Raw genomic sequence first — 26,312 nt, 5'->3', positions numbered from 1 at the left:
TAACTCTGGAACCCAGTCAATTGGGTCAGATAGAAAGTTACTGATCTTGAAAGATTACGAGCATTAGAATTCATTCCTGTGCCTAAGTCCAAATTCATGTGTGAGATACTCAAAGCCCTAAATATGTTCACTCTTCATCTTCAGTTCAAACTCAGTGTTGTACCAAAGATTATTGAAGTGGAAGAAGAAATGGAAATAAGCATCCTAGGATGAAAAATAATACAAATTGAAAGGAGACGAAAAACATTAATCAGACTAAGCCTAAGAAATTCAGGAATATAGTCTCTTAGATATTTATTGTAATCTTCAAGAAATAAAACAAGATAAACTCAAAGAACAAAAACCACTTTCTATACAGAATTCACATACAAACTGAATACCTAATAGAGCACATACCATTTTTACACAATTAATTTCAATAAAGATAATTAAAACTTCACAATGTGAATACACTTCATAGCTTTAAACCCACACAAGAGCTCCTGTGGACACATGAAGAGTCACAATATTTGCTATGCAGCAGTAGTTTTCCACTAAATGTCAGTCACTATATGAAAGCATTAAGCTGTTTTCAATATTTTCTTAAGAAGAGTTCCACAGTGCAGTCACTGAGAAGGAGCCAAAAGTGCCTGGTTCCAAAGGAAGATCTTCATCTGTGCATTTCTAGTGCCCTTTATGGGAAACATGGAGCTACAGAAAAATCTCTGGGTACACATCTGCCAGGTAGCATTAGGCTGGACAATCTCTCATGGTTTGGTGCACTGGCAAATGTCTAAATCAACTGCTGTAATGTGGCATTAAAGCAATTTGCATATTGTGGCTTGAGCTGCTCAGCACAGAGGAATATGATGATACAACAGCTTGTCTTCCTCATGGAGAACAAAAGGTAGGGAGCTAAACTGGGATAATTTGAGTGGTTTCAAAGGGCCAGTTTGGCTGTCTTAAGAAAAACAATGATCTATAGCTGATAGCTTTGTCTCTCTTCCATTCAAAGGAAAAATAACTGCGGACTTTCCCACTTATTTTCCTGGCACAATCTCCTCACTACCTTATTCTTTCCAGAATTATGTTTGACCTCTTCAATGGAGCCCTCTCTGACTCTTCCAGTTCTTACAGGTCCCCCATTCTCTGTGCTCCTATACCCTGACATAACCTAGCATTTAGATTATACCTGGACTTTTTTTCCCTTGTTCTCATTAGGGGCAGGAGCCATACCTCTTCCATGTTTGATTCCCACAGCACTGAGCATATGGAGTTCAATAACTATGTGACAACTAACTAAACATTCAACCACACCCTTAAATTATCACTCTAATGTTGGCTACCTGCTTCCATTTTTTAAAAAATTTGGCACAAGGTTGTCACTAATCTCCCTATTCTACCCACCTTCACTTGACTTCTTCAGTGGGTTTTGAGAGCTAAGAACAAATTTCAGTCTATCACAGTTACATTCAGGCCACATATCACCCACATAGACCAAATCCATTTAATATGATTGGCACATCCTCACATGTCAATCTCCAGCCAAGCACCATAGAGAGAACTGAAGGCTTTATATGATGAACACATGGCCATGGTCATCTAGAACCAACTGTCATCAATTTTAGTGAATATGTCATAACTTGTTTTTCTTCCTAAAGGTTTCATGACTTATCCACTAATTGAATGAAAAGGCAAAGCACAATATTAAAATGAATGCTTTGCCTTAAAAAGAGAAATGGCAAATAGGAGTTTAAGATGGTTATTCTACTTTAAAATTCATATACATAAACATTTATAGCTTTTAGTTATCCAGCAACTAGGCTTAAATTCTTGATTTTGCATTTCAGTGAAGTTCCAGGCCACCAATTAGCATTAAACAAGGGAGTTTGAGGATGAATATACGAGTTTATGATGGCATTACGAAGTATTCAAGGATTCTGATTTGTTCCTCTTATATCACCAGTGTGGACAATTGAGAATTGAAAGTGAATACAACGTTAGCTACAACCTAAAAATACATTGGTATTTTAGAATTCCCAGGGTTGACAGTGTTGAATTTGTAAATAAAACACAAGTTTGAGTAACAATAAAATATACATACAAATACAGAGTGAACATTTTTAGTAGACATGTCATGTGATCAACTTTTCTGAGAAGAAAAAACATGACTTTTCCTAACGCACATAGTTTTTCTTAGGTATCTGAATTACTTGCTTAAAAGTAAAATGTACACTTTTTGTGACAAAGAAAATTTGAGTTATAGAAGGAGATGCTTTTATAAAATAAATGAACAGCCATTCTGACTTGACAATAAAATCCACAATTCTAAAAGACAAAATTGACACGTATTTCCAGATACTAAATGTTTGGTTTTATAAGAAAAAAGTATTTTGAAGTAGGCACAGAGGGATTTTACATGACACCAATAAGATATTTACTGTATAAATTGCACCACTAGACAAATACAGCTACGAGAAAATCATTTGAATAAGTCACACAGCTATCAAAGCATCTCACACATTCATTATAATTCACTCTTTCATACTAGTTTATATACACTGAGTGAGTCATTAAATATTGCACTTATTGGCCCATGAACCCTCAATTCTGAGGTGTTGAGAATAGAAAACAAATCTATTTTTATAACATATTTCATGCAACATTTAAGACATTTCAGTTCTACAAACACCATTAAATAGTTGTACATTTGGACAGTCCAACGGTATCACATCACGTCTGACATTAACAATATATTAACAGGAATTACAGGACAGTTTTCCTTCAGCACATATCCTAGGGATAATGAGACAATGCATGGAAAGCCATCATATTGATACAGCAAACAATACCCAAACTTTACTTTTACAAGAAGTATGGAACCACTTGACAGATGTAAGTCATGCTCACGTCCCTGAAAAGGCAGGTGTCTGAGTGGCTCATGTACCATCTGTGTCTGTAAGAACAGCATTCACGAACCTAAGCAATACCTAGCTCCAAATAACATGAATGCAAAATAATTTGCATCAAGAAATAAAGCCACAGCCAACTCTCACTTGTCCACGATGAAGGAAATATGAACACAGGTGAATGAAATACACAGGTAACCCCAAACCTCATTTCAGCAAGTAATGACTGTTTGAAACTCCACCAGTAATGGTTGCTGATGGGAAGTAAATGGTGAAATTTGAGTCTCATTTTCTATTCTTGGTCCTGTCATTCCATGAGGATAGCATTTTGAAAAACTGCAGTAATTTAAAAGAAAGTCAGAAAGTAAAAGAGAACTGCAAATAGTTCAATTTGTCCACCAGCTAGATGGTCTGATCTTAACACTAGAGCTCTGAGTGAGGTTTTAAAATAACTCATTTCTGTTATATAGAATGTTTGCGAAATGTATTTCCTCTCCACTCTCTCTGTTTAGAGGAAATTAATTACACGCACAGACTAATCAAACCAAATTGGTGTGAAGAACCGATTTTATGGACCTTATAAGTAAGATGTGAGTTATAGCTGGAACATAGTAAAAGCTCCCTTTTCCCTAGCACTGAGAAAGCACCATAGATGGAATTTTCCCTTCTTAAAAAAAAAAGTATCAGTGTTTACCCGATACCTTTGTATCAGGCGAGTGAGCCTGTGAGTGATTGTTGAGAAGGGCAGCACTGTGTGTGTAATCTAAGAGCAAATATTTCAGTGTATCAAAGGGAAATACTATTTGACTGGAGTGTCAAGCATTTCTGTAAATGTTTTTAAGAAAAAAAATTATTTGTGAAATACCAGTAACAATAGGTAGATACGTTTTAGATAAATCCCCCAACTTGTTTTTTCCCTGTTTGGGGGTACTATATTTCTACAACCTAGAGCCCTTTAGACATAGTGCAGTGCAGGGGTAAAGGCTTTTTTATTGTGGTCATAAACTTCATCTTTTACTTGATTTGATCCAGTAAATTCTATGTTATAAAACAGGTTTATGTCTTTAATTGACTTTGGTCAAAAATTCATCTAAAATATGAAGAACTCCCAAAAGCTGGCTCACAGGTTCAACATATGAGAAAGACTTCACCATTTTACAGGCAAACTACTAAAGCGAAGGTAGTCAATGCACACAGGCAGAGTTGAGCAGAGCTGTAGAGGTTGCATTTTCCAGGGAGTGACAGAAAGGCCACATGGTTGTAGTTGCTCATATGGCACCCGGACAGCACACTAAGTGACTATACGCGCAAAGGAACAGAGTTCCGGGTTCTCCTCATGCAAACTGTAATTGTGAGAGAAAGCGTTCTTCAGATGGACAGGCCAGCTCTGAAGTAAGCCACACCAAAAATACCTGATTGAGCATTCCAGTAGTACTATGAAGATTATTAACAAACACACAGTAACTTTTTGGTCTAGAAGGGTTTTAGTTATGACTTTTTTATAAATAAGATTCATATCACAGTTTTTCACATGCAGGTGCTACCTCAGCTTGCTACAGCTTGGTAGTTTGGATAGGCTTTTGATATAGTCCCACAAATGCCACACTGTTAACTAAAAGATCACATAAGGTACACCCTCAACCATGCACTAAGATACATGTTGGATAAAGCACATCACAATGAACCACTGATTATGGATTACCATGCTCTAAAATTAATGTTGCTTCATGGAAGTTCAGTTAATAGTGGAATGTATTTAACTTTTAAAAGAGAAGAAGAAGGTTGTATATACCCGAAAGTCTATCATCAGCATAGATGTATTTAAAATTGAAAGTTTAAATTGGTTCCTTAAAAAATAACCAGTGTACTAAACAAAAGGCCTATAATTGATAGGATTTAAGTAGGTGAAATATGTATTTGTTTACTGAGTGTATTGATGTCTTGTATAATTTGGGTTGTAACTTTGTAGATTTTGTTTGTTATCACAATGCCACAACTTTCTGCTACAACTGAAGGCATCGTCATAGTTTTCTTTCCAAGTAAAATCTTAGCACTTAGTTACCACGCAGCAAAAAAAAAAAAAATACTGAACTTCAAGTGACTGTAAGGAGGAACTAGAAGAACCTCCTAGCTTTCACAATCATTAGAAGTTCATCAAGGCAGTTGAAGCTGTTCACTGGGGGCAGCAACAATGAACTGATTCATTGTCCTGAAGCAATTTCTCTTATGAGCGTGTAGAAGTAATGCTAACATTCAAACTGCCATCTTAGGATGCTTCGTGCACCTTCTATTTCCATCCCCATCTCCAAAAACTGAAATGCTGATTCACTCTGAGGATGGCTATTTAAGCGAAATAATTTTCAGTCCAATTTTTCAGTTGCATTAGGAAAAGAAAGGAAGGTACCAACACCAAAGCTCTTGGAAGAATCTATTTGGTACAGTTAAGGTTTATTCCTAAAGGTATTTAGAGGAGTGAAAGTGGTCAGGTAATGAGTAGCAAAGGAAAATAAATTCATACTTAGAACACTAATTTAATTGCATCCAAGACAAGAGATAAATGTGTATGACTTACAAACTACCAGGAGTATGTACTTTTAAAAATGTCTTGTTCTTTTAAATATAAATTTAGTTAGGCCATTGATAAAAATGACCTACATTTAGTTATGTATTTAGACTATTGATAGATGACGGTTTAGAGTGTGTGTGTGTGTGTGTGTGTTGGCCAAAAGGCTGAAAAACCTTGGAATAATAGTGTTATAATTTATAAGTAACATAGCTCAGTGTCAATGAAAGCTCACTTAGTTAACCTTGGGTTGGTCCCACCATTTACCAAATTTGATGTTAAAACCCAGATTTTTTTATGCAATTACAGCAGGAATGTAAGTGTTCTTTCTCTTGAGCTCTGTGACTGTTTCTCTGGAAACCTCTCATTGAATTATTTGGAATGGAAATCCTAGCAGGGTGGGAGTTTCAGAACTGAGAATCAATGAAAAAGGCTTCACTTCCATTGAGGTTTAGAAATTAGAAAGTATCAGATGTTTCTTGGCAATGACACTTAGGCTATTGTTGCATGCCTCTCCCCTGACTGGCTAAAATGTTTCCACTTCGGGATGTTTGACACTGTGTAAGTGGGAGCTTGGCTTAGGGCTTCCCCATCTAAGGGCCAATTAACTTCAACAGCAATCAGTTCTTCAGGGAAGGGGTTTTCCTCTGAGCAAAACTCAGCTCTTTCACTTTTAAATACTGTCTCATTTTGCTTTTCATTTTACCACAATACACACATCAAGGTCCTTCTGAAAAAGCCATCAAAATATTCTTTTTAAGCTTTTTACATCTATTTATATTTGTGGGTTGAGGGCTGCAAAGGTGGATGGGAAGGGATTTCTGCTTTATTAGTTCCTTTTAGATTGTACAAGTGAGCTTAATAGTTATATCGTTTAACACGGCCACATTCTGGCCCAAGTTACAGAAATATTATAACATTGTGCAAACAGACTACTGCTGCAAACAAATCTGTTTTTATGCCCCCTGCTTCTTTCTCTCCCTTCACTGTAATTCCTGTGATTTTGAAGTTGGTTGCTCCATTAAAAGCTAATAAAACATTAATGTTTTCTTGTCTTTACTATGCTAAGGCTTGCTTTGCAGGGCGCCAAAGTAGAAATGTACTACTGATTAGTGGATCTTCAACTAGGAAGGTGAGAAATAACATGGAAATGCTTAAAGCATTCCAAATGCTCTCTCCCCTAATTTCCAACTTTTAACTTACTAATGTGTGCGACCTAGTTCTGTGACTTGTAAGGATTTATTCTCCAGAGACATCTCTAGATATATGCCTGTTTCACTTGTATTCAATACTTTTATGGGAAACCTCTCTATTTTTGAAAAGAGGAAAAAATTTCTTTGACATAAACACCAAAAAAGAGAAATTTCACTTAATGAAATTATCCTTCCAAATCCACCAAATAATCCCTGCTGCCTTCCTAAATCTTAGCTGTAAATAATGCTGGATAGTGATCCAGAGGCGAAGTTTCCCTGTTGCTCTGTACAGCTGATAGGATTTGTTGTTTTCTCTTTATTCATATAGGTTCTTTAGGAATTTGTGATACAAAATTGGAATGTTCCAATGGTTTCCTCCCTCTTTTAAATTGCTAGGGACCCTAAATATTTCTGAAATTGAAACACTACAGTTATAAAATGTTTCCTGTGTAACTTAAGCATTCATGTAATAGGAATATGCTTTAGAATTTATGAACATCTGGACTTAAAAAGATGACTATAGATTAAAATTTCCCTTTTTCTTGGGACCCTTTTAAATCTGATTTAAATAGCATCTAAACAGGTAAAAGGACTTAGCTGAAGTTTGAGAAGATGGCCGTGTTTGAGGAGGCAAGTCTACATCCTATGGAAAGAGAAGCCCTAACAAACTTCAACAAAAGCTCTAGTTCAAGAGTGGTGATGGTTCCAGAAAGTGATGGTGGTAGTGGTGTGCATTATGGGGGTTGGGGAAGGCAAGTCATTGAAAACTAAGGGAGCTTGGACCTTGGAATTCCATAGCTACTCATACTCTTTTTGGTTACAATGCTTGTTGCATAACTGGCATCCAGTAGATACATCTAAATCTGTTCAATGATGCCAAATATTCACAGAGTTGGGTAGGATCAGTGGAAAAAAAGTCCTGGGTAGTTATTTGCTTATTTAAACATGTAAACAAAGATTATTGTTAAATAGCCCCAGTCAGGTTGTATTAATGACTTAGGAACATTGCAAGGACCTTAAAAACAACATTTCAATATCTTTATAGGTCAATTATCTCCTCAGTTATTAATAACAGTGAAATAAAGACACAGTTCCCAACAGTAAACTGACCAGACTTATGACAGCATCCCTAATCATGAAAAACTTCCATTTGATTTTCAACTAAGAGTAAAGCAAATGAAGTCTTGTGACATCTTCTCCTGTGTGCGCACACACACACACACACACACACACACACAGAGCAATTCCTTGGTCATCATTCCTACAAGTGAATAGCATAATTTGAATCAATGGGACAAAAGCCAGTTGTAGCGAAATTATAGTCTGATGTCCCAGAAGTAGTCTGAGAACAAATTTGAAACAAAAAGAGCCTAGCAGACAAATAAATAACAAGTCACATGCAGGTACCAGATGTTTATAGATGGATAGTCCTTACAAACTTAAGATCACATATTTGCCACATATTAAACAGGAAATCTCCCAAGAATTGAATGCATGTATGAACCATTGACATCAAATTATTCCTTCAAATAATTATTAGGCAGTATAAATGAAGGCTAACAGACCATTTACAAATGCTGTTTCGTGGAGCTGCCTGTGTGCATGGGGACACTAGCAGGCACAGTTGGGCTGCGGTGGAGGAGGGGTTTCCTTGAGTCTTGTGTTCTGCTTTGCAGCAGCGATGGCAGGATCAGTCTCCAAACTCTCTGACATTTTGTCGCAGATGATATCCACAAGGCGCTCAAATGTCTGCTTGACATTAATGTTATCCTTGGCACTTGTTTCAAAAAACTCAAAACCTGGAAGAAACACACAGAAACACAACTTGGTTATTTCACATTTCTGAAATTAAATGGGACTTGATTATGGCTTTCAATGGTGATGAGGTGATGGTGAGACATCAGTGGGTGGTGGGTTTGGGGTAGGTAAGAGATTAGAGGTGGGCAGGAGGTACCATTTAAGCAAATGTTACCATCTCTTACTCCATTAACCATGAACAAAAGAGTTATAAAGTGGAATTGGTGATGTTCACATTTTATTTTTCTCTCTTGATTCATTTGCATTATCAGCATGACTAAATAGATTAAAAATATTCATTGCAAGAGTTAGTAATGACAACAGTAAGAATCCTCAACACCAAATCTATCTTTAAGAATCTTCAACACCAAATCTATCTTTTCCATCCCTTCCCTCAACCCCTAGTCCACCATGTAGACTCTTGCAATCTTTTCGTGGCATCATTTGGCATTTTATTCTGTTTTTATTTCCAGATTCTACCAAAATTTGTAATTTTAATTTTTTAAATCAATTTAAAGCTCTGAAGCCTTGGTGTGCTTGTTCTGCTGTAAAAGGGAATACCAAGCTCCAATATAATCCTGCTCTAACTTTTCCATTTCTGCCCTGCTGCTGCCTAACAATGGGTCTGAGAGTGGCCTTCTAGTAAATTTTCAGTATCTAAAAGGACACAAGATGGCACTGAAGAGTCATAAGATTTACCTTAAACCTGCTTCAGCCTCCTTCAGAAAATTTTTGAGCAGTGTTATTCCAACGGCCCTCCAGGGCTTTGTATACCTCTGCACCTATCAGCTGGGTGATAACAGATGCTTTTCCATAGCGTCTGTTATCTATCAGCAGCAATGTCTTTACCAACATCTGGGAAAGGGCACTTGGTAAATTTCAAATGAGCTGCCAGAGATTGTTAAGAAGGTACAAAGTGCAGCAACAATTTCACACGTTCACCTATGTGCCACTGTACCTGGGCAGAAGCAGCCTTAGTGTGCTGCTCTGTACACAGTCTTATCACTCTATTGTTTGTATTCACATTCCACTGGCTGAGCTTGCCAGTCAGTTGCCATGACAACCTCCCCATTAGGCCAGCCAGAGATTGCTCTGGTCCATTCAGGGGACATTGATTTAGAATGTGTTGGGCTGAACATAGAAAGGCTTTTCTAATCCATTCTGAATTTTACACCCTATAAATCCTTCTGGTTACATCTGGCCCTATCTCAGAGGAGCCACATGGATTCAAAATGATTAAATCATGTGATTTCATCCCAAGTCCTGGGGCCAAAGGAAAAAGAACAGACTAATATTTTGCATCCATGTCAAAATCCCTCAAATAACCTAGAAATACTTATTTTCTTAAATAGTATTGAAGGTAGACAACAAAACGCAATTGTCGTGAGATAAAATCTCCAACTTAGTCGTTATACTATTTGGTTCAATGACTACATCTGAGCTTGAATTTCACTAGCTTCTCTCTTGTTGAAATCCACATGAATAACTGCAGGATTGGGGCTGAAGAACATCAGTAGAGTCCAGGTTCTATAAAATAGAGGTGGATATTTCAAACCATTGTGGCTTATATTTTTCTTTCCTTTTGTCTCTCTGGACAATGTTTATATGGTTCTCTTATAGTCTACATTTAAAAAATCTACAGATAAGGCCATCTGGTGTTAACAGAGCTCTCTTTTCTAATGTTTATACAGTCTTTAGAGCTAGATCATTCAACTTCCAGTAATTCAATCTAGATTTGGGTAAAGGCAAGTATGGATCTAAGCAAGATCCTTGTTGCTAAGATATCAGAAGTATTGGTATCCTTGTGGTGATTTTCCCAGACCTAATGGGAGGATGCTTTATGTCATAAGATATCAAGAACCCACTGAAGAATTCAAAATCTCTGAATGAGGCTTTGAAAAAAAAATTCAATAATTTGGTACAAAGGTCTCATTTACAAGTTCAATTTTTTCATCTCTTTTGCTAACACTTCTTGTACTTATCAGTATGATTTGGGAAGTCACTGAGCTTGAATGGTATCATAAAAGATTTAGCCATTATGAAAAGATGATAATCTGCACAAGACATTGTCAAATGTGACTCCTTTAGCCTGGGTATCTCAACACCCTATCATCATATTGGTATACAATTTGAGGTTAGTAAAATGATCTTTGATCTCAGAAGCCAACATGCTCTCAGCTTCTCAACCTTAACTGGAACCCTAAGATTATGTGGCTATTAAAGAGACAGTGTGCCAGAAATAATGGCACCCATTTATTCAGCATGCTGAGAAGGCAACATCATGACATGGTGAGAGACAGATTATCAGTCAAAAGATGTGGGATCTAGCCCCACTTACCAACACTTCTAGCTTTGGGACCATGAACAAGTCACTTTTTAAAAAATCCTTACTTTCCTTATTTATGACATTTGCCTTACTTACAGGGTTATCATGAAGCTAAAATGAGAAGAGATAGGCATAAGTGCCAAGCAAACTAGAAAATGGTATGATAACAACAATAGCAATAATAAACTAACATTTGTTGAGTGATTACTATATAATAGGTACTATTCAAAGCATTTTATACATTTTAACTCATTTTATCCATTAGTAGGTGCCATTATTTCCAATTTACTGATGAAATAGAGGAGGAAAATGGCTCTGTAATTTGCTCAAGTATTTCCTTGCTCAGCTAGTAACTGGCAAAGCTGGAACATGAACTACTAACTTGTACACTCTCCTGCTTCTCCAGATACACTGAAAAAGTAAGCTACAATTTTGTTTTGGCTAAATGGTAAGTCCTATGTTAATTAACAATCACAATATACCATAAACTTTCATCAAGTTAAATAATCAGAAAATAATTAACTAGATTTAACACTGCCAGTAAACCAAATGAAACAATCTTTCTTGGTGATTCCAAAAGTACTCTGATACCTCATACTGCTTAAGATTCATCAAGATGGTCATCGTGACAGCTGTATATCTACACAGAATTCTAGATTTATAGATATAAAAGGTTATGGAGGCTGGGTGCAGTGGCTCATGCCTGTAATCCCAGCACTTTTGGGGACTGAGGTGGGTGGATCACTAAGGTCAGGAGTTCGAGACCAGCCTAGCCAACATGGTGAAACCCTGCCTCTACTAAAAATACAAAAATTAGCCAGGCATTGTGGCACATGCCTGTAGTCCCAGCTACTCAGGAGGTTGAGGCAGGAGAGTCGCTTGAACCTGAGAGGTGGAGGTTGCAGTGAGCTGAGATTGCACCACGGGCACTCCAGCCTGGGTGACAGAGCGAGACTCCGTCTCAAATACATAAATAAATAAATAAATACATAAATAAAGATTCTGGAAGTTAAAGTGCCTCTCATTGACCAGATATGCTGGGATCTCTTGTTATAGGTTTGTCATAAAATAAGATATTCAGGATAGAAATCAATATCATTAGTATTTTAGCATGTAGTAGTTTAGATTTGGGGTACAAGGATTTAGTTTAGGATTGGGGTACAAGTGAGGCTTGATTTTCTATCCAAGCAAATCCGTCTTTTCATTCAATCATCTGCGTATGACGACATTCATGCCCAAAACTGTGTGTGCCCGTGGGTGCTTAAAGCTTATGGCCTAAGTTATAATCACTAACCCAACCACTACAGCCTTTGTTCTTCACTAACTCAGATTTTTTGGCTGTTATTTCCCAGTATCTCTGTATTTTGAGATCAGTTCTCAGTATTCTGAGCTTGTTCTCAGAGATCTTTAATCTCCCATTCATATACACCAATATCAGTGGGAGGCTGGGTCAATGATGCTTCAGAAACAGAGTCATATAACTTTGAAGATCACATCCAATCTACTGGGTAGAAGAGTGTTTTTCAACAAGATCAAATAAGTAGCCCAAGGTCACACAGCAAGCCGATTGTGAAGTCTGACAAAAACCTGTTAAATAGGTTACCGATTTAGCTTACAGCCTTGAACACCTGTCTTTCAGACGACATCATCCAGAATTAGTATTTTCAGCTCATGTAGGTTTCTTCATCAGCAAATCAATGAAGTCTTTCACTTAACTGTAGAAACTCTGATCATTCTTTCTCATGCTTCCCTTAACAAAGCCTTTATAATCTCTCTGGCAGAAGCAGGAGGCACTGTTCCTGAGATGCATGAGTTTTACACCATGGTCCGGCACATCTCTGTTGTTGGCTTCCTCATGCCTAATCCTGAAAGGGTCACACCTGCCCTTTCCAAAAACCACTACAGGTACAGCGGGACACTAATCCCTTCAGGTTCACCTGACATTAGGGACCAAATAAAAGCTTGGAAAGGTTTTGTTTGATAAAACATGTTAGCTATGCTGAGGAAAGAGGAGCAGAAGCACAAAGCCAACCTGTGTTCTCTTCATGGTGGACACTGAAAGAGCAAGCAGGGACAGGCAGTGTAAGCCAGACTTCGCTCTAGTGCCAAAGGCTGTGATCCTTCACCCTGACTTCATAGGATTGGAGGTTCATCCTGATTAGAATCACCTAAAGTATGGGCTGGGTGTCATGGCTCATGCCTGTAATGCCAGCACTTTGGGAGGCTAAGGTGGGAGGATTGCTTGACCTCAGGAGTTCCAGACCAACCTGGGCTACATAGCGAGACCGCACCTCTACAAAATATACAAAGTTTAGCTGAGTGTGGTGCCACATTCCTGTAATCCCAGCTACTTGGGAGGCTGAAGTGGGAGGACCGCTGAGCCTGGGAGGTCAAGGCTGCAGTGAGCAGTGTTCACATCACTGCACTCCAGCCTAGGTGACAGAGCAAATCACCTGAAGTGCTTAAAAGTTTCTGAACTCCACTCTACACATACTGAACAATGGGAATCAAGAGGGGTGTATGGGGCTTCAGAATACGCATTTTTAACAGGCTGCTTGGGAGGTTTCCTATGCACATGTAAGGTTAAGATTGACCCTCCTCTGTACACCCATGTTCATAGCAGCATTATTCACAATAGCCAAAAGGTAGAACTAATCGAAGTGCCTATCAACCTATGAATGGATAAACAAATGTGTTATACACAAACAATGGAGTATTATTCAATTTTAAAAGAAAGAAAATTTTCACTCATGTTATAACGTGAATGAACCTTGAGGACATTATGCTAAGTGTAATAAGCCAGTCACAAAAAGACAAATACTGATTCATGCTACAACATGGATGAACTGTGAAAATAGTATTCTAAGTGAAAAAAGCCTGACATAAAGGACCATATCTTATATGAGACCATTTCATAAGAAAATGCCCAGAATAGGTAAATCTATAAGACAGGAAGTAGATTAGTGGCTTCCTAGGCTGAGGTAGAGAGTGAGGGAAAAGGCAGAGTGAATGCTGATGGGCAGAGGGCTTCTTTCTGGGGTTATGAAAATATCACAAAATCGACTGTGATGAAGGTGGCACAGTCCTGTGAACATATCAAAAAACACTGAATTGTACACTTTAAATGGGTGAATTTTATGGTATATTAATTATATCTCAATAAAACTCTCTCTCTATATATATATATATGTATGTATTTATATAGTAAGGATCACTGTCCTAGACGAACGAGAATGTATGTTGCCCTTAGAGATTTTTCTGAGAAATCCCATGACCGACTGGGGAAACTATTCCAGTGAATGGCAGAATCCCCTACCACAAAATGGTTCCCATGCTCAACAAGAACGCTTCTTACACGTCTTTAAATCTAATCCTTTTTCTCTGGTCTCAGTGGAGATGAAAGAGCAGCTATTTTACTTTTTTTTATTTTTTAATTTAATTTTATTTATTTTTTTCTTTTTTATTATACTTTAAGTTCTAGGTTACATGGGCACAACGTGCAGGTTTGCTACATATGTATACAGGTGCCATGTTGGTGTGCTGCACCCATTAACTCGTCATTTACATTAGGTATATCTCCTAATGCTATCCGTCCTCCCTTCCCCCACCCTACAAGAGGCCCTGGTGTGTGATGTTCCTCTTCCTGTTTCCAAGTGTTCTCATTGTTCAATTCCCACCTATGAGTGAGAACATGAGGTGTTTGGTTTTCTGCTCTTGTGATACTTGGCCGAAAATGATGGTTTCCAGCTGCATCCATGTCACTACAAAGGACATGAACTCATCCTTTTTTATGGCTGCATAGTATTCCATGGTGTATATGTGCCACATTTTCTTAATCCAGTCTGTCATTGATGAACATTTGGGTTGATTCCAAGTCTTTGCTATTGTGAATAGTGCCACAATAAACATATGTGTGTGTGTGTCTTTATAGCAGCATGATTTATAATCCTTTGGGTATATACCTAGTAATGGGATGGCTGGGTCAAATGGTATTGCTAGATCTAGATCCTTGAGGAATCGCCACACTGTCTTCCACAATGGTTGAACTAGTTTACAGTCCCACCAACAGTGTAAAAGTGTTCCTATTTCTCCACATCCTCTCCAGCACCTGTTGTTTCCTGACTTTTTAATGATTGCCATTCTAACTGGTATGAGATGGTATCTCTGTTGTTTCGATTTGCATTTCTCCGATGGCTGGTGATGATGAGCATTTTTTCATGTGTCTGTTGGCTGCATAAATGTCTTCTTTTGAGAAGTGTCTGTTCATATCCTTTACCCACTTTTTGAGGGGTTGTTTGTTTTTTTCTTGTAAATTTTTTTGAGTTCTTCATAGGTTCTGGATATTAACCCTTTGTCAGATAAGTAGATTGCAAAAATTTTCTCCCATTCTGTAGGTTGCCTGTTCACTCCGATGGAACTTTCTTTTGCCGTGCAGAAGCTCTTTAGTTTAATTAGATCCCATTTGTCAATTTTGGCTTCTGTTGCCATTGCTTTTGTTGTTTTAGACATGAAGTCCTTGCCCATGCCTATGTCCTGAATGGTATTGCCTAGGTTTTCTTCTAGGGTTTTAATGGTTTTCGGTCTAACATTTAAGTCTCTAATCCATCTTGAATTAATTTTTGTATAAGGTGTAAGGAAGGGATTCAGTTTCAGATTTCTACTTACGGTTAGCCAGTTTTCCCAGCACCATTTATTAAATAGGGAATCCTTTCCCCATTTCTTGTTTTTGTCAGGTTTGTCAAAGATCAGATGGTTGTAGATGTGTGGTATTATTTCTGAGGGCTCTGTTCTGTTCCATTGGTCTGTATCTCTGTTTTGGTACCAGTACTATGCTGTTTTGGTTAATGTAGCCTTGTAGTATAGTTTGAAGTCAGGTAGCGTGATGCCTCCAGCTTTGTTCTTTTGACTTAAGACTGTCTTGGCAATGCGGGGTCTTTTTTGGTTCCATATGAAGTTTAAAGTAGTTTTTCCCAATTCTTTGAAGAAAGTCATTGGTAGCTTAATGGGGATGGCATGGACTCTATAAATTACTTTGGGCAGTATGGCCATTTTCATGATATTGATTCTTCATATCCATGAGCACGGAATGTTCTTCCATTTGTTTGTGTCCCCTTTTATTTCCTTGAGAAGTGGTTTGTAATTCTCCTTGAAGAGGTCCTTCCCATTCCTTGTAAGTTGGATTCCTAGGTATTTTATTCTCTTTGAAACAATTGTGAATGGGAGTTCACTCATGATTTGGCTCTCTGTTTGTCTGTTAATGGTGTATAAGAATGCTAGTGACTTTTGCACATTGATTTTGTATCCTGAGACTGTGCTGAAGTTGCTTATCAGCTTAAGGAGATTTTGGGCTGAGATGACGGGGTTTTCTAAATATACCATCATGTCATCTGCAAACAGGGACAATTTGACTTCCTCTTTTCCTAATTGAATACCCTTGATTTCTTTCTCTTGCCTGATTGCCCTGGCCAGAACTTCCAACACTATGTTGAATAGGAGTAGTGAGAGAGGGCATACCTGTCTTGTGCCAGTTTTCAAGGGAAATGCTCCAGTTTTTGCCCATTCAGTATGATATTGGCTGTGGGTTTGCCATTAATAGCTCTTATTATTTTGAGATACGTTCGATCAATACTGAATTTATTGAGAGTTTTTATCATGAAGTGCTGTTGAATTTTGTTGAAGGCCTTTTCTGCATCTATTGAGATAATCATGTGGTTTTTGTCTTTAGTTCTGTTTATATGCTGGATTACATTTATTGATTTGCGTATGTTGAACCAGCCTTGCACCCCAGGGATGAAGTCCACTTGATCATGGTGGATAAGCTTTTTGATGTGCTGCTGGATTCAGTTTGCCAGTATTTTATTGAGGATTTTTACATCGATGTTCATCAGGGATATTGGTCTAAAATTCTCTTTTTTTGTTGTGTCTCTTCCAGGTTTTGGCATCAGGATGATGTTGGCCTCATAAAATGAGTTAGGGAGGATTCCCTCTTTTTCTATTGATTGGAATAATGTCAGAAGGAATGGTACCAGCTCCTCCTTGTACCTCTGGTAGAATTCGGTTATGAATCCATCTTGTCCTGGACTTTTTTTGGTTGGTAGGCTCTTAATTATTGCCTCAATTTCAGAGCCTGTTATTGGTCTATTCAGGGATTCAACTTCTTCCTGGTTTAGTCTTGGGAGAGTGTATGTGTCCAGGAATTTATCCATTTCTTCTAGGTTTTAGTTTATTTGCATAGAGGTGTTTATAGTATTCTCTGATGGTAGTTTGTATTTCTGTGGGGTCGGTGGTGATATCTCCTTTATCATTTTTTATTGCATCTATTTGATTATTCTCTTCTTCTTTATTAGTCTTGCTAGCAGTCTGTCAATTTTGTTGATCTTTAAAAAAAAAAACAGCTCCTGGATTCATTGATTTTTTGGAGGGTTTTTTGTGTCTCTATCTCCTTCAGTTCTGCTCTGATCTTAGTTATTTCTTGCCTTCTGCTAGCTTTTGAATGTGTTTGCCCTTGCTTCTCTAGTTCTTTTAATTGTGATGTTAGGGTGTCAATTTTAGATCTTTCCTGCTTTCTCTTGTGGGCATTTAGTGCTATAAATTTCCCTCTACACACTGCTTTAAATGTGTCCCAGAGATTCTGGTATGTTGTATCTTTGTTCTCATTGGTTTCAAAGAACATCTTTACTTCTGCCTTCATTTCGTTATGTACCCAGTAGTCATTTAGGAGCAGGTTGTTCAGTTTCCATGTAGTTGAGTGGTTTTGATTGAGTTTCTTAATCCTGAGTTCTAGTTTGATTGCACTGTGGTCTGAGAGACAGTTTGTTATAATTTCTGTTCTTGTACATTTGCTGAGGAGTGCTTACTTCCAACTATGTGGTCAATTTTGGAATAAGTGCGATGTGGTGCTGAGAAGCCTATATATTCTGTTGATTTGAGGTGGAGAGTTCTGTAGATGTCTATTAGGTCTTCTTGGTGCAGAGCTGAGTTTGATTCCTGGATATCCTTGTTAACTTTCTGTCTCATTGATCTGTCTAATGTTGACAGTGGGGTGTTAAAGTCTTCCATTATTATTGTGTGGGAGTCTAAGTCTCTTTGTAAGTCTCTAAGGAGTTGCTCTATGAATCTAGGTGCTCCTTTATTGGGTGTATATGTATTTAGGATAGTTAGCTCTTCTTGCTGAATTGATCCCTTTACCATTATGCAATGGCCTTCTTTGTCTCTTTTGATCTTTGTTGGTTTAAAGTCTGTTTTATCAGAGACTAGGATTGCAACCCTTGCCTTTTTTTGTTTTCCATTTGCTTGGTAGATCTTCTTCCATCCCTTTATTTTGAGCCTATGTGTGTCTCTGCACGTGAGATGGGTCTCCTGGATACAGCAAATTGATGGGTCTTGACTCTTTATCCAATTTGCCAGCCTGTGTCTTTTAATTGGAGCATTTAGTCCATTTACATTTAAGGTTAATATTGTTATGTGTGAACTTGATCCTGTCATTATGATGTTAGCTGGTTATTTTGCTCATTAGTTGATGCAGTTTCTTCCTGGCATTGATGGTCTTTACATTTTGGCATGTTTTGCAGTGGCTGGTACCAGTTGTTCCTTTCCATGTTTAGTGCTTCCTTTAGGAGCTCTTGTAAGGCAGGCCTGGTGGTGACAAAATCTCACAGCATTTGCTTGTCTGTAAAGGATTTTATTTCTCCTTCACTTATGATGCTTAGTTTGGCTGGATATGAAATTCTGGGTTGAAAATTCTTTTCTTTACGAATGTTGAATATTGGCCCCCACTATCTTCTGGCCTGTAGAGTTTCTGCTGAGAGATCCACTGTTAGTCTGATGGGTTTCCCTTTGTGGGTAACCCGATCTTTCTCTCTGGCTGCACTTAACATTTTTTCCTTCATTTCAACTTTGGTGAATCTGACAATTATGTGTCTTGGAGTTGCTCTTCTCGAGGAATATCTCTGTGGTGCTCTCTGTATTTCCTGAATCTCAATGTTGGCCTGCCTTACTAGGTTGGGAAAGTTCTCCTGGATAATATCCTGCAGAGTGTTTTCCAACTTGGTTCCATTCTCCCCATCACTTTCAGGTACACCAATCAGATTTGGTCTTTTCACATAGGCTCATACTTCTTGGAGGCTTTGTTCATTTCTTTTTACTCATTTTTCTCTAAACTTCTCTTCTCACTTCATTTCATTCATTTGATCTTCAATCACTGATACCCTTTCTTCCAGTTGATCAAGTCGGTTATTGAAGCTTGTGCATCTGTCACATAGTTCTCGTGTCATGGTTTTCATCTCTATCAGGTTGTTTAAGGACTTCTCTATATTGGTTATTCTAGTTAGCAATTAGTCAAATCTTTTTTCAAGGTTTTTAGTTTCTTTGCGCTGGGTTTGTAATTCCTCCTTTAGCTCAGAGAAATTTGATTGCCTGAAGCCTTCTTCTCTCAACTCGTCAAAAGTCATTTTCCATCTAAATTTGCTCCGTTGTTGGCGAGGAGTTGCATTCCTTTGGAGTGGGAGAGGTGCTCTGATTTTTAGAATATCCAGCTTTTCTGTACTGCTTTTTCCGCATCTTTGTGGTTTTATCTACCTTTGGTCTTTGATGATGGTGACATACAGATGGGGTTTTGGTGTGGATGTCCTTTCTGTTTGTTAGTTTTCCTTCTAACAGTCAGGACCCTCAGCTGCAAGTCTGTTGAAGTTTGCTTGAGGTCCACTCCAGACCCTGCTGCCTGGATATCAGCAGCGTAGGCTGCAGAAGAGTGAATACTGCTGAACAGCAAATGTTGCTGTCTGATCGTTCCTCTGGAAGCTTCGTCTCAGAGGTGTACCCAGCCGTGTGAGGTATGAGGTGTCAGTCTGCCCCTAGTGGGGGATGTCTCCCAGTTAGGCTACTCAGAGCCTTGAGTCTGAGTAGACAGTCTGTCCGTTCTTGAGCAGACAGTCTGTCCGTTCTCAGATCTCAAACTCCGTGCTGAGAAAATCACTACTCTCTTCAAAGCTGTCAGATATGGACATTTACATCTGCAGAGGTTTCTGCTGCCTTTTGTTTGGCTATGCCCTGTCCCCAGAGGTGGAGTCTACAGAGGCAGGCAGGACTCCTTGAGCTGTGGTGGGCTTCACCCAGTTTGAGCTTCCCGGCTGCTTTGTTTACCTACTTAAGCCTCAGCAATGGTGGGTGCCCCTCCCCCAGGCTCGCTGCTGCCTTGCAGTTAGGTCTCAGACTGCTGTGCTAGCAATGAGGCTGCATGGTGGTGTGACCCTACGATCCAGGTGAGGGATATAATCTCCTAGTGTGCCGTTTGCTAAGACCCTTGGTAAAGCGTAGTATTAGGGTGGGAGTAACCTGATTTTCCAGTTGTTGTGTGTCATGGTTTCCTTTGGCTAGGAAAGGGAATTCCCTTCCCCCTTGCGCTTTCTGGGTGAGGCAATGCCTTGCCCTGCTTCAGCTCTCGCTTGGTGGGCTGCACCCACTGTCCTGTACCCACTGTCCGACATGCCCCAGTGAGATCAACCCAGTACCTCAGTTGGAAATGCAGAAATTACCCGTCTTCTGTGTCACTCACTCTGGGAGCTGGAGGCTGGAGCTGTTCCTATTTGGCCATCTTGGCACGGATCTGAGCAGCTGTTTTTCAAGAAAGGTATTCTAATACCTTCCGGTGCATGTGAAGAACATGAACCCACACTTCCCAGCTGTGGCGCAGGCCTGATTTGCCGACATTCTTCTGTCCACTTTGCTCTCAGGAGGTCCTTAGAGCAAAGGAAGCCTCAGAGAAGGCTGGGGCCTTTTCACATTGATACCCACAGGGCAGCAAGCAGGGCCTTAGACCATAAGTGTGCTGCTCACTGAGGTGGCAGGCTCCAGGATGTCACTCTGGCACTTGAAGAGTACTGCAACATCAGAACACCCCAAGGGACTCTGTTCCACATGTGACTGCACTGTGTTAATGGTAATAATCACAATTACAGTATTGTACACTTAATGACCTCTCTCCGCCCCTTTCTCCAGTGCATTACAACAATCTTATAGGAAACACTTGATTCATTTCATCCCATCAATAGCTACACCATATTGTGAAATGCCGTTTGTTTTTATGAGATGTTCTGCGGCACTTGCTCTTTTTTTAACCCCAGGGAAACTAACACCACTTCGGGCACTCTGATCTTTTAAACTTTACTTTGAAGGAAAAATCACAACTGATATATTTTTTTTTTCTGTAGAGAGGAAATAGCTACTAAAATCACATTGCAATAAATCATTTTTATCTCCAATTGTTAAAAATCTGTGATTTGTTCTTAAGTTTCTGAGAAAATCTTCTTTTTGGCCAGGTGCGGTGGCTCAAGCCTGTAATCCCAGCACTTTGGGAGGCCAAGACGGGCGGATCACGAGGTCAGGAGATCGAGACCATCCTGGCTAACCCGGTGAAACCCCGTCTCTACTAAAAAATACAAAAAACTAGCTGGGCGAGGCGGCGGGTGCCTGTAGTCCCAGCTACTCGGGAGGCTGAGGCAGGAGAATGGCGTAAACCCGGGAGGCGGAGCTTGCAGTGAGCTGAGATCCAGCCACTGCACTCCAGCCTGGGCGACAGAGTGAGACTCTGTCTCAAAAAAAAAAAAAAAAAAAAGATTAAAAAAGAAAATCTTCTTTTTCCAGATTCTAGTTACAGTTACGTCTTATCTCCCTTTTCCTATGGAATTGGATGGGCCAGAGCTGCAAGGAAAGGTCATTCTACTACCGGGTGGGTGATATTTGAGCCAGAAGTAGGGATTGCTGAGCAGCAGGACAAACTGGCATATTAGCTCGTCCTCTACTGGGCCCCAGCCTAGAGACAGGCTTTAGGAAGAGAAGTGGGAAGTAAGGCTTTTGATCAATTTGCCTGAAGAAAGGCCAAAATTGCAGACCAAAGCTGTAGAAAAGCAAGAACAGGAGCCCAGCCAAAGGCTAGTGCTACTAAAAATCATGGTATTTCAGCCCCTGAGTCCGTGTCTTTAGCCAGGCATGACCAGATGGTAGCTTTTTCCTGCCTCTGTTAGAATTCTGAAACTATGCACTGGTCAGTCTATGGCCTTAACAAATCCTAGTCCATAATATAAGAAGATGGACATTAGGGATGTACAAAGGTTAATCACCAGGATCTAATTCCAGAACATTGTCATCAGCCCCCAAAAGAAACTTTGTATCCAAAAGCAATCACTCCTCATTCCTTGACCACCTCCATACTATGTGTGTTTTGCTCCCCAATTAGAATGTACATTCCATAGTGCTTCTCCATATCTCTAGAGATAGTAACATAGTGCCCAGCATGAGCAAGTGCCAGTAGATGTTGGCTAATTAAAGGATTTTTTTTTAACTTTTGAAATTTTTGTGGATATATAGTAAGTGTACGTATTTATAGGGTTAATTAAAGAACAGATTTCTGTTAATTGGCTGGGAGAAGCAGTGGGGTAAATGGGGAAATAGAGAGAGAGGGAATCACTTTTTCTTTGTTTTTAGTTATGAAGTGATTAAACCAGTGAACAATTCTGTCAGCCACATTATTTTTAGATGGAGTTTACCAAGCATGGAATTTCACAAAATATCGTTTTGGTTTTGCCCTGTGGGAAATTTATGATATAAAACAAATTAAACCAGCCCTATTCACTCACAAGGAAAGACATATTTCTGAAAAAATTTGAAGAAATGCAAGATCGTTACACTTCAACACCTGAACCAAGAACTATTAAAGTGCTGAGAAGTCGATGTTCTGTCATATTGGTTTTAATACAGAGATAAGGATCATTTATGTTTGGCAGAGTGGCTGCTTATATGCAAAGAGTACTAAGTGTTTTAAAAGAGTTTTTTTCTCTGAAATGGGTTAAATATATCCTTTGTAACTTCTTAACATTTCAATAGGCTTTCAATGATACAGGAGACAATTTCCAGTTCAGTCTATTTATGAACTGTCAACAAAAAACATTGATAACTTCTGTCTGTTTAGGATTTTCAGGTTACGATAACATATGCATTATCAATCAGCAAGTTATTTTTGCTGTGAAGGATGCATATGAAATAGAGCAAATAGTGTAACACATTTTTAATTACTAGTGCCCAAACGAATGAAATTTCATTGTGATATCAAAGGATATGGAATCTTAAATGTAACTAACATTTATTAAGTATATACTATATGCACATACTATGCTAGGCATTTTTGCATTTGTAATCCTGTAACCAGCCCCATGAAGTAGGTGCCTTTACAAGGCTCATTTTACAGTTGCAAAAATGGTTGAGTTATACACTTGGTAAACCAGGACAAAATCTAAAATCTGACTCTAAAGTCCACACTTTTAATCTTTGTACGTCCCTAACGTCCATCTTCTTATATTTTGGCAGTGTTTCACTCAAACATCATAGAGTAATAGCTGTTGGCTTCATTTACAAGTTCTTGGGGTTTCTTATCCTTTCTAATATGTACTAATGTCTGCCAATTCTTAAAATCAAGAAATTCTTCTCAAAGTCTATATCTAGCTCCTTTCGATAGTAACACAGCCTAGACACAGAACACTACGTGAAGCATCATAAAAATAATTTTACTTTATACAGTGACAAATTCTGAAAGTTGTAATTATATCATCCCTTGTCTTGATGAAGCTTGAATATGGAAAAGGAACTCTCTCCAGAAGCAGCTGGCTTTTTCACTGAACTCTCAAGGCAGAGGATGAGATGATGATGAATCCTTCTTAGGATGGCTACTTCCTTGTCAAATAAAGCCAAGCCGTGCAAATGCCAGTTAAGTAAAGTTAAAGGTAAAATAGAATAGGGCATAGTACCTAGATTTAGTGGAGAAAACTATTCCAATGGCTTTCAGGGATGAAGTATCATGGGTTAGTCTGTACACAGCTGAAGGCAGGTGCCTACAGGCATCAAAGAGAGTATATCTTTGGGATTTGGGATTGAGACGAGAAAAAGTCATCCACTGAGAATAAAGTTATTAAGTAAGTGCCACAAAGTCCATGAGATTAGCCATCTGCAGAAGGAAGTCACTCCAAGACAGGATGAACAAACAATTTTCTGGTGAGAACAGCACACTTCTCAAAATCCATCAAGGGACTAGAGTGTCTCCCAAATTTCTCAGATGGAGGGTAAGACTTCTCTTTTATCAGTCGTCTAAGGAATGATAAAATTTCAAGGTAAAACCATCAAAAGAAAATGGAGTTGGTTTCTGTGAAGTCAAGAAAAAAGAGAGTCAAGGATTGAGAGTATTTACTGCCCAGTATGGTCAAGGGGGAAATGAGAGGGTGCCTGCACTGACCTGGGTGAGTATACAGGTTTACCTGCTCTGTATCACAATAAAGAGCATTGTAGTCACTCAATGGTATCCCTTAATGTCACATGCCTGGCACATAGTGAGAGCTCAATAGGATAAGAAATACATGAGTAGAAAAGGACCAAGGCAAGGAACAGACAGCTACAATTTGACTGGAGTGTCAAAGGAGAATGCTAAGTGCAGCAAGAGACTGCAGGCACACCTAGGGTGATTTGAAATCCAGGAGGCCTGTGTAGAAGCACCCAATCTCTGCAGACTTTTCTCTCCAAACTGGATCAGATATGCCTGGAGTTAGGGAGGACTTTCCACTGAAGAGAAAAGGTAAAATGATCCCCACCATCCCCCCACTGCCACTACAAACACCTGTAGTCCTTACAAGAGGAGAATCCCAAAGCTCTTGCAAACCCTCAGCCCATTTTGGAGGGCTTCTGGGAATTCATGTAGCTGCATTGCCCTGCAGCAGGAGCACAAGGTATGCACTCCCCATATCTCACACCCCTGTGAGCCAAGCTTCTGCAGCATAGCACCATCTTGAGACCAGAGCTACCTCTGGAGTCCACCTTTCTCTGGGGGCCAGTAACTCCTGCACCTCTCCAGCACTGGGACTCCATTTTAATTCCAACAAGCCGATACAGGTAGTTGAATGCCACAACCCCAGCTGTGCAGAGCCTGGGTCCAGAATCAGCTACGACTCTGGTCCTGCACAGCAGGGAAACCAACTCCTGTCACTACACTTTCAGCTGGAGGAATAGTCTAGCAATCTTACCCAGGGCAACTCTACTCTTGAGCTAGCCAAACTGCTACATACCCTCCCCTAAATGGGAGAGGCCCTGAGTCTCTGAGCAGCTGATCTGCCCCTGGCCAGCAAAATGGCGATGTGACTGTGCTCAGGACATATAGGGAAATAGCCCTGTGACTAATGTGTGAAATGTGACTGTGCTCAGGACTCATGAGAAATAGCCCTGCAGTGCCCCTGCCCCCTGCAGACTTGGCTGTGGCCTACCCAATGGTCCTGCAGTCTCCATCAGTGCCTGAGAAACAGCCTTGCAGGTTGCCCCTGGTGGGCATGCCCCCAGGCCAACTGAACAGCCTTGCACCTGCATGTAGACCTGAGAAATAGTTCCACAGGCCACTCCTGGCAGGCACAACTCTAGGTCAGACAAGCAATTGCATGCTTGTGCCTGTGGCAAGAGTAACAGTACTATAGCTCCAACTCCAGTGAGCCAGACTCCAAGTTAGCTAGCACACTGTGTGCATATATATGCTTCCAACCTGACAAACAGTCCAGCAACCCCAATCCTGACAAAGCCACACCACTAGTGCCACAGACTCTCTCAGCCTAGACCACTGAGAAACTTGCTTATGCCACTATTATGGCTTATATCTGAAGAAACTACATGGAGAGTACACTGTTGTATCCACCTAGAAGCAAAGCCAATGTACTCTACCAAACCAATACCCTAAAACTCATTCATATGAAACCTACTTCATAAAATTGGAAGAAGTGACTTTACCACGTGCATATAAATCAGTGTAGGGACACATCAAACATGAGAAAGCAAGGAAACAAGACACTGTCAATCAGAAACAGCAATTCTCAAGTAATAGACCTCAATGATAAGAAAATGTGTGAAATGCCAGAAAAAGAATTCAAAACAATAAACTTAAGAAAATTTACTGAGATGCAAGAGAGTATAGGCAATTCAATGAATTCAGAAAGACAATTCATGATTTGAATGAGAAATTCAACAGAGATGGATATCATTAAAAAGAACAAGACAGAAACCTTAAAGCTGAAGAATCCAATGAATAAAATAAAAAAATTACCATTGAGAGCTTCAACAACAGATTAGACCAAGAGGAAAAAGGAATCTCTGAAGTTGAAGACAGGCCTTTTGAAATAATACAGGCAGGAAAAAAAAAAAAGAAAAAAGATAAATTAGTAAAGCCCGCAGGGCTTATGGGACACTACTAAGTGAACAAATATTTACATTTTGGGTGTTTTGGGAAGGAGAAAAGAAGGGAAAAGATGAGGATAGCATAATTAATAAAATCACAGCAGATAGAGAAAGCATCAAGTCACATATAAAGTAATCCTTATTAGATTAATAGTGAAATTCTCAGCAGAGACCCTATAGGACAGGAGGAAATGGAATAATATATTTAAAGTACCAAACAACAACAACAACAACAACAACAACAAAAAACCTCCCAACCACAAATATTATACCCAACAAAGCCATCCTTTAGA

At 39.2% G+C, this 26,312-nt stretch overlaps 1 protein-coding gene across 2 annotated transcripts in view; it reads right to left on the bottom strand.

Moving 5' to 3' along the window:
* Positions 1 to 271: 271 nt before the first annotated feature.
* Positions 272 to 26,312, bottom strand: part of RAB3C (RAB3C, member RAS oncogene family) — a 291,932-nt gene continuing 265,891 nt past the window's right edge. For both annotated transcript variants that reach the window (XM_025387772.1, XM_025387771.1), the window contains exon 5: positions 272 to 8,443. In XM_025387772.1, coding sequence (XP_025243557.1) covers positions 8,256 to 8,443 — 188 coding nt within the window. In that variant the 3' untranslated portion in view covers positions 272 to 8,255. The remainder of the gene's footprint in view (positions 8,444 to 26,312) is intronic.

This window comes from Theropithecus gelada, chromosome 6 (genome assembly GCF_003255815.1).
Source record: "Theropithecus gelada isolate Dixy chromosome 6, Tgel_1.0, whole genome shotgun sequence".
Classification (NCBI taxonomy): Eukaryota; Metazoa; Chordata; class Mammalia; order Primates; family Cercopithecidae; genus Theropithecus; species Theropithecus gelada.
The sequence above is the reverse complement of the archived record's forward strand: the minus strand, read 5'-3'. Positions and strand labels throughout refer to the sequence as shown.